At 46.8% G+C, this 17,555-nt stretch overlaps 1 protein-coding gene across 3 annotated transcripts in view; it reads right to left on the reverse strand.

The window, feature by feature from the left end:
* Positions 1-2,722: 2,722 nt before the first annotated feature.
* The window catches only part of CTCF (transcriptional repressor CTCF), a 63,598-nt gene continuing 48,765 nt past the window's right edge, over positions 2,723-17,555 (reverse strand). For all 3 annotated transcript variants that reach the window (XM_084590335.1, XM_084590336.1, XM_084590337.1), the window contains exons 9-11: positions 12,342-12,416; positions 4,692-4,804; positions 2,723-4,595 (exon numbers count right to left, since the gene is read on the reverse strand). In XM_084590335.1, coding sequence (XP_084446461.1) covers positions 4,467-4,595; positions 4,692-4,804; positions 12,342-12,416 — 317 coding nt within the window. In that variant the 3' untranslated portion in view covers positions 2,723-4,466. The remainder of the gene's footprint in view (positions 4,596-4,691; positions 4,805-12,341; positions 12,417-17,555) is intronic.

Here is a 17,555-nt window from a genome sequence, read left to right on the forward strand (position 1 = left end):
ACGTAGGCCCCGGCACGTCGACGAATACGTGACCACCTTCCCACGGCTAGACCTGGTTCTTGGCGCTGCGGAAGCGAGGGTATCATATTGTTTGCGTCGGCATCGGCGGCGTTGTCCCTGAAACCAACTCCGCAGCTGGGGTTGACTCACTATCGGCGTCAGCAGCATCAGTCAGTCGCTGCTATCTCTTCCCTCCTCCCTTTATCGCGTTGTCCGCTTGCTGCGCGCGCTTCTGCCCCCATCGTTTGCCGCTGGGTGTACACGCCGCCCCCCTCCCCCCTCTTCCTGCGAGTCTCCGGTTGTCAAAGCGCCGGCTCGAACTTAATTCCTTTCTTCGCTCCTCCTCCAATGCAACCCCTGTGCGGTGGCAATCAGAGAGCCAGATCGGTGGCGGCGGATCTGTATATGTGCACCGCCCGAGCCGAAATTGCCGCTGCCGTTCGCCACTGCGAAATTATCTGCCAGTTCTTTCTGAGCCATGAGCGAGACGACCGGTGGAAGTCCTCCGTCTGCTGCTGCTGCTAAACGAGCTACCAGAGCAGAGGCCCAGCGCCGTCGCCGCCAGAATCCAGAGCAGTAAGCGAGGCTGAAGCAGAAGCTCATCGCCGCCGTCATAAAGACCCTGCCGTTCGCACCGCCGAAGCGGAGGCTCATCGCCACCGTCGAGAGCAACCAGGTGTAAGCGAGGCTGAAGCAGAAGCTCATCGCCGCCGCCGAGAAGGGAGTCTTTGTTAATGAATACGTGTGAAAAATAAAAAAATTCTGTGATAGCGCATACATGTGTTGCTCGATTTCTTTGCCTCAATCTATCGAAAAGGTGAAACAGCTTATTTGCTGCGCTCAAATTTCGCATTAGGAAGTGACGTAATCGTCGGTATTTTTTTTTTTTTGCAGGTTGAGAAAGGATGCTAATGCAGGTGAAGGTATAGTGTGTCCTCTTTCGGGAAAAATGCTTTGCGGTAAATCTGGACGCGGCAATACCCGGGCATGATTGCCAGCTCACTGCTCGTTGGAAGGCAGCGATTCGCACTTAGCGTCGCTAAGCTTCGTAAAGCTTATTAGGGGACGCGAAAAATATTTTATCAGGCCAGTGAAAATGTGTGCAACAGCAGCAATTCAAGGGCTGCAACCTAGTAATTCATTTGTGACCATAGAATGCCGCGAATCGAAAGAACGAACGGCGAATGCGCCCCGCGCACAGCAGATCCGCCGCGTCTCCGCTGCACGGCCGGGCGCACGTATCCCTGCCAAACTGTTCCTCCCGCCGCGAGGGGCACGCGCGTCGCACCGCGAGTTACTCCTGCACGGTGCCTATAACGGCAACCATCATCAAATTTCAGATTACTCAGATAGGAAATTTGTCGCTGTGGACACACTACAACTGCAGGGCTGACAAAATGGACATGCATACTTCTTTGAAACAGTACGGCTGCTCAAGGAAAGTCAAGGGAAATGATCCGGTTAGTTATAGGGCACTGAGTTTGGAGGTTAACAAGGCAGATGTCGCAGCTGGTTCAGATTCATTGAGACATACAATGACACCATTCAACATAATTTCACGGGAGCAGCACTGAATTAGTACTGGCCCGCTGAATACTTCGAAGATAAACAATTGTTTATAGGCCTTAAACTGCGAGCTACATTAATCTAGTGACAAGTGATGAGAGAACTGGCTTTCATTACTTCTCTACTACTGCCCTAAGCCCGCCCTACTGCGTTTATTCCACCACTTGCAAAATCTGTGAATTCTTTAAAAAAAACTTATGCAGTATTAATTTTTGCAGCTGCTGAGATGACGAATGCCTTCGGAAGTACATGTTGCAGACTACTACAAATATATGGGTGGTACACGGCACTGAGAATGGAGTGCCAATTGCGCGCAGTGCTGTCAAGTTGAAGTAGTTCCATGATCTTGATTAAAATCTCAGGCAAATAGATGAAAGCCAGAACCCAATAAACCTGAAGTCTCTCTTTTTGCATCTTGTAGATAGGGCATCAATTTAAATCGGTCTCTATGTCCAAAAAAAAAAAAAAAAAAACATGCTGTGGTGACCCAAAGGAAGACAGCAGCCTCTCCTATGTGCCCCACTCCCTCCCATCTTAGATAAGAACTTACCCCTCCCCAATATCAATTCCTGGGGAAACCTTTAGGCAGAAATGTGTTCTGAAGGGGTACACACGAAGGGGTCCACATCAAGTTACAAATCAGTTCCAAAATGGCAAAAAATAGATGGGTTCCGTTTGGTTTAGGGTTTACGTGACCGTGTGCACTCTTCCCTAACCTGGCCTTGGTGCATTTTCTCCCCGCTCCACACATAGCAGTGTAGGTGTGCAACTGTGAAACGTTCCTCTGTGCTTGATTTCGAGGTAGGCTATTTCACGTACATTTATTTATTATCTTGGTTTCTATTCTGCATTGTATTATGGAGTCGTGGATGGAAACAATGCAAAACAAATTGCAACACTGCAAGACACCCAGTAAATGCCGCCACTATGTCCTTGCAGCTGAGGCATCCTAATATGGCAAGTTTCCTGCAAAACATAGAAAGAGCCTTCCATAACGCTGCCACAAAAGTGCAGCGCAAAATGTACGGTAATCTCGCACAGTTAGTGCAGATTCTTTTCCCACTTGAGTATCTAAGCACAACCAGTTTAGACTGTGAAATTCAGTATTACGCAGTAACATTTTACTGGACACTGGACTGCCTGTAACGAGCACAACTCGTAGACATGCATAATTTTATTAGAACTCTACATCGAACTAGTAAAATAGCACTTAGCACTCAAAACAGTGTCTTATTTTCAAAGCTGAATGTCTCAAGCAAACTGAGACTTGATGACATTCTCCAGGGCACAGATCAGTTTGCCTTCATGTTGCTGTCGATGCAAATTTACACTCAACAGCACCGAAAACACTGGCAGTACACTAACAATGAAAATTTCAGCCACCAGCTTCCAATCTATCGCACATACCAATGCACACTAAGTAACAATCTCACCCCACTGTGTGTATGTAGATGGTGTGCTGAAAAGTGATGCTTTTATATTTACATAACGCAAATACAAAGATGATAAATCACATTTTTCACAGAACTGCGTTCACTGCACAGCAATGAGAGAAAAAAAAAGATGTGCACAAAACATTATGATTATGATACTTTTTTTTGGAGATGTACAAAGGCAAAGAGAAAAAGATCACTAATAAACAAAAATTCCAGGTACACTTTCAATCCATAACCACATTTAAGACTGACTTAGACCTATACGCGAGGAGGGGGGTGGGGGGAAGGGATGTGAAGGAAAAGGCATATCACGTTTCGAGTGTCTCAGAGAAACAAATATTGCTTCTCCTCACTCAAGTAAACAGATGAAAAAAGTGATGACAAAGTGTTTGCTGGGACACAAGCAGAAAAAGAAGGAACAAGCACAAAATCAGGTGCCATTGGCAACTGTTGAGTGGTGACCAGCCTTGTCTGAGCCCGCCGACAACAATCTGCTGAGCAAGTCGGCGCCGTCTAACGTTTGGCTTTGGGCATGTGTGCGGCCAATATAAAGATGTGCATGCTCATGGGTACCCGGCCTGATTTCCGTTCAAGTGCTTGCGCTTCGCGCCATCGGGGCCGTGCTGAATGTTTTAACACCGGCCGGAAAACCAATGCTTTTCTCCCAAATGAAGAGGCGGCAAGGCAAGCAAGTCAAGTAACAGCGGGTTATCGGGCGGAACAGATGCGAAATGTGCCGTCCCTTGCAATTAAAAGTATGCAGCACAAATACACATCGAAAGACATGAAGGCCATGACGAGTGGTGCGTATGTAGAAACGCGTGATCGCTCGCTATCACTTGCACTTGCATGCCTGGCCATCTCTTCACATTCGTGAAATGCGGAGTCATGGCGACGTCCTAGCCACGGTCACAAATCCCGGCAGCCTGAAATGAATTCACAAGTGGGAGCTGGACAAGGAAGCGATGAGCAAGCATCCCTCTGCTTTTGCCACACATGCACCCGGAACGCATAACCCAAATTCAGAGCCTGATGTTAGATAGCGCTGACATGCTCCGCAGAGCACCGTCAGTGCACTCTAGACAGGGCTGCTTACCACTGTACACAATATGCTCACACAGTAATCAGCCTTTCAAGCAGGCAAAACCAACTCAACGCTTATTATACATACATGAACCAAAGCTCTCTTAGCTACCCAAGGTACAGTTCACAATCCCATGTTTGATAAACACACACGAACAAAACCTGCTGACTACTCATCATACAGTTGACAACGCTTTAATGTTTTATGCTTAAGGATGATGGTCGTACACAGGAAATGGAAGAGACTTGGGATCACAGGTTACAACAGTTCTCTAACGCTGTGTCCATAGAACAAGCACACAAAACATCAGAGAAAAAAAAAATCAAACAAAGATAGCAGAAGTGATGAGATACTGAGGTGACATGTGGAAAAGTCCGCTTTTAAACAGCATCGCCATTTTCCTGCATCAATATATAGGTGGTGGTTGTGCCATCTGGAACTTTCTCTTCGCTCGGCCCATTCACTCCTGGCGCCGCTGGCATGGCCAGTATTGTCTCGTCCTCTTCATCCTGGAAAAATCGATGAAAGAAAAATATATACATAAGTGGTCAATTGCAGGTACCCATAATTAATAAAACAGTTTGCAAAAAGCGAGTGACACTTACATTGAAACCAAAGCACTCCTCCATGTCTTTCTGCTTCTGTTCAAGTCGCCTGCGTGCCATTTCTGCCTCTCTCTGCGGGGCATCCATTTCGGTCTTTGTCATTCCCTCCTCACCTGCGCATAAATACAAAAATGTTCTCTCATGAAGCCTGCAGTAATAACAAGATTTAAAACAAAAACAAAAAAACAAACAAACAAAAAAGCAATAATACATTGTTGATGCAAAAGCAATTCTGGCACTGCAAAAAAAGTGAAAACAAAACAGCAAGCAGACAGCTCAATAATTTGATGTCTAGTTTGTGTTTTTTCACTCCCAGTGTCAATGAATTTCATTAGCCAAGTTTTACAGACAGTTTGAAGTGGTTATGATGCACTGTCTAGGCGACACGCTCCTATAAAAGCTTTCCCATCCACGAAAGACTAACACGCAGAGGCACATGTGTCGTAAGAGCAATGCCATAGCGCTTGCAAAGGTTGTGCACTCATCCTAGATGGTTTCTGCTATAATTAAATCATTAGCCTTCACAAGCAGTATTTTTCCTCCTCCCATTTCCTCAGAAAAACTAGAAAAAGTCATTGGCCAATGCCATATGGCTTGCTATCCAGCCTCTCTTATTGTGTGGCATACAGTAGCTGTAACTCCACTGCACAGGCAAAAGCACTGAATAGTAATAGCTACACCACGAACAAAATTGCGTCATGTCATGTGCATTGTTTCTTTTTTAGCTGTTTGCAATTATGAATCTTTTCCATTTTGGCTCTCAGCAGCCAAATACAGGCATTCACAGCCTATGTAACATGTCTCGGTGCACTTGGGAGCTAGCCCACTGCACCCTGAAGTGTGACACATGATGGCAAAAGCCAGCACCTACCACTGCCACTCACACACAAAGCTACGAGGCTTGGAAGCAGAGCTTGACTACAGCCGCTTCAATGTTCAGTCCCCAAACATTACCGATAAGGCCGCTAACTTTCTGCAGTGGAAAACATTAAATCCAAGAGTTGAGAACTAAGAATCCGCTAAATTCCACGAGACAATCAAACAGTGCTTCAAAATTATTCTCATGTTACATTTGAAACTAACAGCGCAATTTTTGTCACCAGGCTCGCTCAAGAGCCACTAGTAGTCCTCAACATTTCAATGATAGGGTGAAGAATGTTAGGTGGCCATGGATATCGAATGAAAATGGAGCGTGTTGCCTAGAAAGACAAGGCACTGAAAAGAGTTCAGTGGCACAAGGAATGCTAAAAAGGGCAAACTGGCACAGGACTGGGCAGGTGGACACACCCGAATAGAGGTGACACGGTGGTGATGGCAGCTGCTGCTGCATAGGCATCTGCGCACATTAAAGTATTTAAGATTGGCCCCACTCGATTGTGGTGCACATCTGAAATGTTGCCCCTTATATAATATCGACACACCCACTGCTTTCGTATTTTAGCATGCCATCTGCGTTTTCTTAGTTGGCCCTAGGACAGGGGTTTTCAAACTGGGTTCCATGGGCTGTTCTTGTGGGTTCCACGAGCCCCAACATTGGACTGCTTTTGGTCCTTGATTGGACAAAGGAAAGCACATGACACATTGTGCACGAAAGCCACATTTAGCCTTAAATATGAAGTTGAAAAAAATGAAACTTGAAGTTATAAAAGTTATTTACTGCTGTTGTAGAAGCCCTGTCTGCTTGAAATTTGCACAAAATGTAGGTCAGGGTACCCATATACAGCACAGAGATTTAAAATTCACTTGTGCCAATTTTTCTCATTTAGGATTTTTATTTACGAGTGTCATGCTCCAGGTGAGTTTTCTTGGCTAGACAGCAGTGACATTATGAGTCTCTCTTGGGCTAGTCAAAGAGCACACTACACCATTGGCATCATCCACCACAGCTGCATGCCACAAGAATACATTGACAACACAACTGAAGCAATGAACATATTTTCCATTTTTTGGTCAACATGCGAGTAGAAAGTTCGCATTGCCTGCACGCTGGATATGCCAAGCCGCTCACCAGTATGTTCATGGAGCCAATCTCGCTGATACAGGTGTTTGATAACTCTGCACCACTAAATCCTTAGCCTTTTCACTTATGCGCTTATGAAGTAATCTATGCTCTAAATGAAATTTAGGTGCCCAGATGCCTTTGAACATAAAAAGCATTGCCTTCACCGAGGTTAGGCTTAGCTGCCGTGGACAACTGTTGCACCCTGCTGGATATTGCTGCGGATTCCTTTGAACTTGTGCTTACACTATTACTTTCAAAATTGAAAACTACATTTCTTCTCGGCATTCATCGCAATGAGGAGCATAAAGATTCATGAAAGCTTGGGGACCATGTACAGAACTGCGCACCACAATATGGGAACATGGGCTATGGCCACAGTCCAGGAATTTTTTGGGATTTTTTGATTACTCCTAGAAAGTTTGAGAAGCGGCAAAGTAGGCATGGAGGAAAAAAGCACAGGCAGAAGCCCAATGGCATGTGACGGCATAGTTTAACACATCACGAGCTTGAAAACGAGTATGAAACATCATAAGATGGACCAGCTCTGCATTATTCCCAACCATCTTACGTGCTTTGAACCAATGTTTCATTAATTTCTCAGTAAATTCTGGCCCTACTTTTTTTAACCCTTTCGCTGACGCGAACGTACCGGTGCACCCCCCCCCCCCCCTCCTGTCCCTGACGTACCGGTATGTTATAATGCATTCAAAACTTCGCGCGAAGCTGGTGTGCTTGGACTGACTGCCCCATCTATCAACTCTTTCTACAAGTTCATATTTTCGCCCCGTGCTGTGTTGGTATGTATATATTGAAGAGTATGAAGCGACCCCCCCCCCCCCCCCCCTCTATGCTGGGGGTGTTCGCTCCGCGCATGTCACTCTCTTGCGCTAAGCAATCATGCGGAACGCGCGTGCAGTTACGGGTTCAAGGGTTGTTCTGCCATCTGCTGAAGGTTTGCAGGTTTTTACTTTTATTTTGTTGGCGTGTCTGCTAAGACACGTCAAGTTCAGGAGCATGCACCGTTGCCTCTCCAATAGGCCGACACAAGACTCGCTTTTGCTCTCTCTCACCACACCCTTGCTTGCGGCTAGCAGCAGCAAAGATTGTTTTAGCCTCTTTCCATCTCCCTCCGTCATCTTGGTTTCACAACGTGCCATTTCTCTTCGTTGTGCGGGCAACTGAAAGTGCGCCCTCCATGCGCGCGGTTAGTTTTGGATGGCTACCCACGCGGGACCTTCAACTGCAGACTGGAGCGATGGCTCTTATGATTATGAATACGAGCTGAGCTCGTATTCGGGCTCTCAAGAAGTATCGAGCAATGTTTTTTTTCTCATATTACCCTCATTTATAGTCAGGCTGATGATGATGACGACCTTTAATTAACAACACCTGCAGAACACTGAAATGTGCATATTCCTTTGAGTACGTTATTTGTACAGCAATCATGATCAAAAATAAATCGCTACGCTCGTTCCCTGAAACCAAGCCGACACTGGGGGTGCGTCACGACCAAAAACACCCGACAGCGAAAGGATTAATATGTGACTGAGTGAGGATCAATGGTGCTTAAGTAGCCAAAAACATAAGTGATTTTTAAAAATAAATACTGTAGTTTTTCCGACCTTAAATGTATACTGAATAAAAAAATTGCCACCGAGATTTCCAGCGCAGATGGTAGCTATCGCATTGGGAGTGACCAAAACAATCCACTTTATGAACAGAAATGAGCGGAAAGTAAGTAACCGGGTTAAGTGGAGAAATATGGGAGAGGCCTTCGCCCTGCAGTTGGTATAATCAGGCTGATGATGATGATGATGAAGTATTTTAATGATTATTTCTCGAATCGCCGCACCTAGAGGGCTCCTGTGAAAGCTCTGACAAAACTGGATATCACGTCACAACTACCCCTATCGCGGCCGGTCGTACCTGTTCATTTTTCCTTTTCCCTGTGGCACTCACAAAGCACAGCGACAGATGTGTTTTTTTTTTTTGCTGCTCGTGTTCCTGCGCACAATTCATGGTTCCCTCTCTGCGTGCAAACAATTGTCCGCAATACGTGCCCTCCGTATGCACCCCCCTTGACCTCCTTCGTGTTAAGCATTTCACACTTCGCAGCATTGTGCACGGCGCGACGCGGGGGAACCGACACTGCGTGTAGCCGGTCAACCAACTTCAAGTGTGGGGGCCGCGGCGGCGGGGCCATGATGTTGCTGAGGGTAGTTGTGACGTCGCACCCGCCGGCTTACATTCGGGAACGCGCTGCCTTTGACCCGGCGGCCGCTCAAAAAATGTCAGAAATACAGCCATCTGCTCAAAACTAACCCGAATTATGTGTCTGTACTAGTGTAATCGTGTCTTAAGAGAGCAATTGTGGTGTTTTCTCAATATTCTTAGATATTTGTTTAGTACACCTTTAAAGTGTTAGCAAAGCTGTACTAAGGTGTCGTCTTTGTTTTTATTCATCCTTTATTGAGCACACAGCAGTCACATTTTGATGTTGCTAGGCAAGATTGTGCAAGTATGTAATGCCCACACCCAATGGCTCGCCCTGTCACCTTCACAGCTCTACTAGATGAGCCCCGCCATCCCACATTGGTAAACTATGATATGCGGAAAAGACCAATTTCAAAATTTGCATGGGGTTCCCAAAGAGGCCAGAGTCAAGGTATCAACCGGAGGGCAAGCGATAGTGTAAAAATCCTGCTTACTACATGGTGCATTGTAATCCTAGTACTTCTGACACATGGGTAACCACGTTAACCAAAAGTGCAAATTATTGAATGGGGCTGAGAAAACTGCCGTAAACCATTTGCACCACAGTAAATTTATTAAACAAACCCTTGTGAGATGATTGCTTGCATCTGAGATAAAACCAAAGTAGAACAACACTTTCTCCCAGTTTCGCCAAATGCTTTCCTTTGCACACACTGTCGAGAATTGCAGCAAAATCGCTTCAGTTTAGTGAAGGTCTCCGCGACTCTTTTCACAGCGTGACACAGTAGCATTGGTGCTTCTTCAGAAACAGCCCCTTTGCGTTTTGAGGACTCTTCACTGCACAGTCCATGTGATGAAGCACCGCAGTGAAGCACATAGTACACTGAAACTATGGACAGTGTGTAGTTTCAGTGTGCCGGCATGTGGACGCACACAAGGGATATATGCGCAGGCTTTGAAATAGCATGACCCACCCCAAAATTAAACTAAAAGAACAGGGGCATGTTACAGAGCGTTGAAAGCAACGTGACTACCCAGTGCGTGCGCCAAATGGTAGCTGCCGAATGGCATAAGGTTAAGGAAAGAGAAACCAAAACTATGCAACTGAGATATATTTCAGAAATGGGGAACTTCGATAGTTGTCATGCCTATCACAGTGAACATGAAGTGCACGGGCACCCATGTTCTATGCAATTTAGGTTTGGAGAAGTCTATTTCGATGATTGCTTTCGGGTACCTCGACACGATCCCCCACCTGAATATACTGGAGCTAGCCCGCTTATGCTCGCATTTACAGATGTACCATTACATGGGCGTCGCGGCAGGGACTGTGCTTCTAGTTTGAAGGATCTGAACACAAGAATTAACAGGGGTCGAATTCATAAAAGTTTAGTGCACTAGCGCATCAATAACTCCTGCAAATAATGTCGAACTCAAGAATGCTGCACTGTGGTGCACCAGGTTAGATTTCTGAAATACTCAGACCTGCAATAAGTGAGAGGTGTGTCCCACAACAAAATCATGCTACCCTTACTATGCATTCACTGAACTGCTTCAATGCATGGGGCATGATGAAGAGGATGCACCGCACTTCTCACTAACCGCAGATCAGAACCCACATACCTACAAAGCTTTTTGTTACTAGTTTTAAAACCCACTTACAGGCAATACCGAAAGCTTTCTAGAAATGCGAAACCCAGTGAAAACAAGTGACGTCAGCTTAAGTGCCAAGGCTTCTCATAATTAGGCTAGTTGGTTGCTATGTTCAGACATAGTGGCTACGACAAAGCGGATGGCGCACACAGAAGAGGACAGGACACGCTAGTGTATGTCCTGTCCTCTTATCTTGTGTGTGTGTGCCTTTCTTTCGTGCTAGCCACTATGAAAGCGGCTTAAGGGCTCCCAGCTGGTCACTTGTTCATGCAGTTGCTTCATGCAGTTACCTCTTCACAACACAAATCTTACATTTTCTGAACATAGCCAAGAATTCAGCAAACCAAATTAGAGCATTCCTATTTTTGAACACAAAGACGTGATACAATCATTAACTCCGCTATCAGGCTGTGGCGCATTCCTTTCTCATCCTTTTTAGCTTGATCCCTGCAGAGTGGCTCTGCTTGCACGTGACGTGCACTGATCAAATCATTACATCATGACAAGTAAAATTCAAGCACTGAAGCTATAGAAAGCCGCAAAGAACTGATACAGATAGTCATATCAACGTGGTTACTATTAGGAAACACCACACTGTCATCCCGCTTGCACATGTAGCTCCATGATGACCTTATTGTCCGATTTCATTTTTAAAGTTTATCACAAACAAAAAGTAAGATATATATATATATATATATATATATATATATATATATATATATATATATATATATATATACATACACACACACACACACGAGACTGGAAGCAAAGTGACACGTTTGCCCATTTTTCGTTTCACCAGACATACTCACGCACAACGTCACCTAAAGATTAGAAGTACCGAAGGAAACTCACACAAACCAACGAGAGACACCACACTCCAATGCGCTGGTGCATTCCAGCAACGAGCAGAGCGCCGAGAGGCGACGCCATCTGTCCAGCTGTCGGTCCCCATACGCAACATTTTTTTTTTTCCCAGCGAGCAGCGTGAGGGGGGGTGTCAACTTGAAGGTAGCAGAACTTATACAGTAAAATCTCGGTGATATGAATTCGCGAAATTTCCCAGCCAGAGTGCATTGTGTACAATGTGCAATATGTCGGATGGTCCGAACACTCTCCCGCGCCACAACAGATGATACGGCCGCACGAACTGCGACCGCAACCTTGAACACTATGCACCGCCTGCACATCGTTGACTCCACGATATCCAGCTGCGCTGAATGTAGGCATCACGAGCAGTTTGCGGTGACGCATGGTCTACACCTTGCCAATGTCGCGATTTTCTGTCGAGCTCATGCCGTGAAAAGCTTCCAGCGGCGCGTTGCCCACAAACCGCAGACGACGCAACTGCCATAGCTGGCGGTGGTGTACACAACGGGTGCACACGGACCGGACATCGCTGGCTCTGCGATCGCAATCCGCGAGCAGTTTGCGGCGCCGTACGGTCCGCATGTCACCATCTCCAGTGACGTTGTACGCACCGCGAGAAGTACACGGAGGCAGTCGCGCCGTGTGCGCCGGGAGTGGAGAGCTGTGACCCTTAATAAACCTTCTCGGACCTAAACAGATATGCACAACTGCCTTTCCCATGCTTCTGCATATTTTCGTTCATTTTGATGATACGAATTTTTTCGAAACACCGTGAAATTTGAATCACCGAGGTTCTACTGTATGGTCATTTTCTCAAGAGCTCATCGAAGAACTAAGCATAGAACAGTGAAACCAAATACCGCTTGCAAAAAGATGCATGCACGATAGGGTAGGGAATGCTGAATTACCTTGATTGCTTGCAGCTGCCTCCATGGTAGCATACTTCCTTGGTCGTCCGCGTGGCCTTTTCATGGGTGCAAGTGCTAAAAAGAAACCAATATATTACTCACACTCGCTCCGTTCAGCACAACAGTTCTGTTCAGGAGGTGTGCAAATATCAAATTTTAGCTGTAAACGGAAATAATATGTTAACAATTTAAGCATACACCAACCCAAAAGATATATTAAACACATAAGCCACAAAAGAATTGCAATACAGTCGCCGACTGGTTTTTTGGACACCAAAAATTCGGACATGCTCAATTATTCGGACTGCTTCGCGGCACCGCCACTCTTCTCATAGCCCATAAGTTCAGACAGCTTGCAACCTCTTGTTTGATTTTTCAGACACTCCTGAGCCAACTCGATCGACAGCACTTGCCCCCACAAACTTTGACCGATGCGTGGTTCGAGTTCCCGTATGCCAGTTTTGTTTTGAACTGAGCCTCCTTGCTGCCCCATGAGGTAGCCCTACTGCAAATTTCAGCTCATCACCATCGTCTCTACGTGGTTCGATTATAGTTCGGTTACGGTTTCAGCTTAGCAAGCCAAGTCAAGGCAATCCAGCAGCTGCTTTGTTTATCCGTGTTCGTGTACGACGCTGCTTGTAGGCCATGTTTTTTCGAGCAACTGGTGTCTGCGTGACGGTGCGGTGGTGGTTGCTATGTCGAGGTTGCGGTGATTCAACGTGGCATACGGAAGTACCCTTCTTGCCAATTATGGCTCGGAAACTCTGGAGTCGCTGTTGCGCCAGTTTTCTAAGGACGATGTCTTCAACTGCGACGAAACAGCTCTCTTCTATAAGATGCTACCTGAAAAGACTCTTTCTGTGTTTGGCGATCCTTGCCACGGCGGGAAGCGCAGTAAAGAGCGGGTCACCATAATGGTAGGCAGCAACATGTCGGGAACGGATAGTAAAGCGAAACGCCCAAGGTGTTTCAAGGGAGTGAAGTCGCTGCCCGTGTGGTGCAAGCTAACACAAAAGCGTGGATCACACAAAAGCTGTTCAGTGATTACATCCGGAAACTGGACAAAGTTCAAGGTGCAAAAACGGAAGGTAGTGCTCTTTGTGGACAACTGCGGTGCACATGGCCATGTCCATGGACTGAGTTTATCCAGTTGGAATTCCTGCCGCCCAACACCACAAGGTATCCCCCAGCCCATGGACCAGGGCGTTATAAAAATTTGAAGGTGCTTTACAGGGCACGCCTTTTGAGCCGCATGGTTCTTTGCGTCGACGCCAGCAACCAATACACTGTTAGCCTTCTGTCGGCAATAAACATGCTTGCTGATGCCTGGAAGGCAGTGACCCCTGTCACACTGCAGCATTGCTTGCGCCACGCTGGATTTGTTGCACCCGATGAAGTGGATGCCGTGGTGGCCCAAGATCTGTCACCGTCCGACGTGCTCCCTACTGACGCCGAAAATGTTCTTCAGGATCTGCGCAGTGGTGGCATTGCGATTCCAGACGCCGTTTCATTCGACACTTTCTCAGTTGCTGACAGTGCTGTTCTGATATGTGCAGAACTCGACGGCGACGAGATTATTCGTCAGGTTACTGTTGCTCCGCCGAACGATGACTGAGTCGGAACATGACGCACCAAGTGCGCCGCTGCCGTCACACGCGGAGCTTGTACAAGCAGTGACTGTTCTTTCAGCCGCCTATAGGGAAACCAACCTCAAGTTTGGCTGTGCGACGACTGCAGCGCGCGCTCCTCCGCAAGCGGCAAAATTTTGAAGCATTGGTTGGGCGTGGCGCTGATGCGGCGCTTGACCGAATGTGTTTCGGCAGCTTCGTGTGCTGCTCGCGTCGCCTGCGTTACCTCTCTTTGTGAGTGCTCGCGCCGGCCCACCGCCGTGGCTTTGCAGGCATGCAAACAGGTGTCACAGCCGAGTTTAAAACATGGCTGGAGTGGTTCCGCGACGCTCGAAATGTGGGGAAGTGTATTGTTGTGTTGCTGGCTGTCACAATGGCTCACCTGTAGACTTTCGTGTCTTTGCGGCTTCTGCACGCGGAAGCAGCTCGCGGCTCGCATTGTTGAAAGCTGCCTGCTCGCGCGCGCTTGGATTTCAGTGCTGAAAGAAAGCTGTCTTGCGCGCGCGCACTCCTGCTTCTACTTTTCAAACTCACGCTTGGACGAAGTAGTGTTTGAAACGAGTGTGCAGCAATGTACACGCTTCGATGGGGTTTTAAGAAAATAGCCGACAGCGGTGGCTATTTTCGCAGCGCAAACGTCAAAAAGGAAGAGCTGTTAGTCAGCCATATGTGCATTCTGTTGAGCAGATTGTAGAAGGCAACGCTGTTATCGTGACGGCTAAGTGTGTGTCCCAGGTCAGCGACCACATCGTGTACGACGTGGGATTTGAGGCAAGCATTTCATTTTTATTATACCCATTAAGGCTCAGATGCTCTCTAAAGAGGGCTTCGGATTTTTGCCGCTGGGTTTGCCCCATTGTTGTGCCTGGCTTGTGCAGGCCTCATCTTCGTGGGAGTTTATGAAACAGCACACAGCAGCAATATGCTTGCAGCGCCCCTGAATTCCTGCCTTGCAGGTACACTTAGCACGAGAAATCGCAAGCTGGCGCTTTTCAGGTCATGTCCATGCCAGCTGCAAAGAAACATGTCACATAACAGAAACGGGCCGTTTGGTTCATTTCGAACCCATGACATAAGGAGCAAAACTAACAAAAGAGAACAAGGATATGCTGCCTCGCAACTCATGCTCAGACGCAGATTGTTTCTTCTTTAGAAAGCAGACACTGAAGCTCCAAGGCAGGATATATAAAATGACCTGTAAGCAAGGATACAATTGAGTGAACATGTTCATTTAGTTTTGTAGTGTACACCTCAGCGCGACAGGGTTATAAGGGGTGCTGTATTTTTACTTTCGAAAAATTTATTTTTAGCGACACCCTTGCTCACTCACCCACAAGCAAAATCCGTGTCCCGTAGAGTAATGAGCGAAAACTCCATTGTGTCACGATTTATTTTTGCAACGCTTTTGCAGTTGCTGACTTCGCCTGCTTCAAAAACTTCTCTGTGTAGGCTTGCTCAAAGCAGGTGCCACTCTGGTGTCCTTTCTTTTCTCGGAAACAGATGAGCGAAACTCCGTTCGAGTTTTGTTGACAGAGCTGAATATTCTCTCAAATTCAGCGTTACTGTGGGGAATGGAGAGTATGCCTAGCATAACCATTGAGATTCTGCGGAATCTGGGCAATCCGTCGACATCTTGAATGCTTCCCAATTGCGACCACTGCATGTCGCACCTTGGCAGCTTGTATGTTGGCAAACTCCACTTTGAGTGCATCAATTGTTTCTTCTCTTGTTTCCCCACTCTGCAGGGGCAGAATAGCAGGAAACGCCATAATTAAATGAAGTACACTGCTGAATGAAGCAGTTTCTAGAGCCTGCACTTGGGCAACTTCAGCCATCTTCAGACTGACGTCTTCCAGCGGGAACTTGTGGCGAATATTATCACATGCTGCAGTGAAGTAGAGACGTACAGCCGAGAAGAACTGCTCTTTCTCATTTGAGGTCAGCATCTCAACTACAAAGGAGGTTGTCATGCCAATGACGATGTCTTTATCATCTTTTTGATTCTCTACAGCTCCATAGGCAACTTCTGGCAATGAATGGCATCCCTTGAGAACACCTGGCCGCACAAATCGAGTCGAGAGATCCTCGAGAAGGCAGTTCAAGAGGCCCCTGAGCACATGAATCTGAGGAGCCTGTGACTGAAGTAGGCAGTTTGTTTTCTCAAAAAGAGGTATAACATTTTGGAGAAAAAGACAGCATGCCCTGCTTACCTCCGATGACAAAAAAAGAAATAGGCGCTCTTCACGGGTCACGTGGCTAGCTTCTGCAGATGCCTCGCATTGAAGTTTCAGTTTCTTTGCTTGTGGTGCAGAATGAACTCCTTTTCTTTTTAGTGAAGATCCATCACAGTCGGTGCTTTTTTTCCCAACACTTGCAGCAGCCTTGGGAAGGTGTGTAGCAGTATATGAGGCCGGCGCAGGGTTCTTGGCGATTTGTAGAGAAGTCTTGGGAATCTGGTAAGACTCCAAAAACAAGCTCTGCCTATTGCACTGTTTTGTTTCATTCAAGAAAAAGCTAAGTAGTGGTTTCCACTGGTCCAGCAGCCTCTTCAAACACTTCCCCAAAGACAGCTAATGTGTCGGCGAATATTTCAGCATCTTCCCGACGTCGTCGACGTGCAATCTTTGAAAGTCTTTCAATCGATCTTTCCGCTTTGAGCTTTTCTCTAAGTAAAAAAAAATGTCAACCAAGGCCTCATCAACCTTTACAGGAAGACATGCAGCTCCTTTTCGGGCGGCCAAGTTGATGAGGTGGTATGGGCAACCAACCCCGATCAAAGCCGGTTGGGCCTCCCTCAATACAGTCGAAACACTGCTTTTTTTTGCCAATCATGACATGGGCATTGTCCGAAGACAATGCCAACAGGTTTTCAAGAGGCAAACTTCGGGACTTCATTTCATCCAGAATCAGATTTCCAATTTTCTGACTTGTCACTTCCCCTTGGATTGTACCGAGGCAAAGGAGGCGGCTTTCAACTCTAGTGGTCTCTTTAAGAAGTATGTCGCAACAATAGGGTAAAGCTGCGTATCCCTATTGTTACTTCCGTCCACAGCAATCGAAAATACCTGCTTTTTTATGGCATCCAGCAAAGGAGTCTCTGCGTTCGCGGCCATTTCACGAACAATTGCCATCGTCTTCGTCCGTCCACAGGCGTAGCGTTTGGCTTCCTCGCACTTGGGGAACATTTTCCGGAAAAGTGGTCCAACGTGATCACTGACACTGAGCGGTATGTTGTGTTCAACTAAAAACGCCGTGAAATGGCATTCTGCACGAATCACACAGCGGTCGCTGTCACTGCGAACAAAACTTGCCAGGCTCGGCTGGCTGTTCGCGGCTCGCACGTATCCTTGGTGCTTTTTCGAAGCGATGTGGATCTTTGTCGGACTTGCCACCATGTGAAATGTTAACATCACAGGCACACGTGGTGCAAAATCCGAACTTCTCTCTATTCTTAGACGGCACGAAGCACGGAAATTCTGCCGCGTACGACTTCAAGAAGTATACTTGGAAGTACTGTCGCGGCTTTGAGCCTGCCATTGCACTGCGAAACCGCTACTACTAAAACTTCAGAGTCACACTGAGTCGG

The sequence above is a fragment of the Amblyomma maculatum genome, chromosome 1, assembly GCF_055883805.1.
Source record: "Amblyomma maculatum isolate TAMU_Amacu chromosome 1, ASM5588380v1, whole genome shotgun sequence".
Classification (NCBI taxonomy): Eukaryota; Metazoa; Arthropoda; class Arachnida; order Ixodida; family Ixodidae; genus Amblyomma; species Amblyomma maculatum.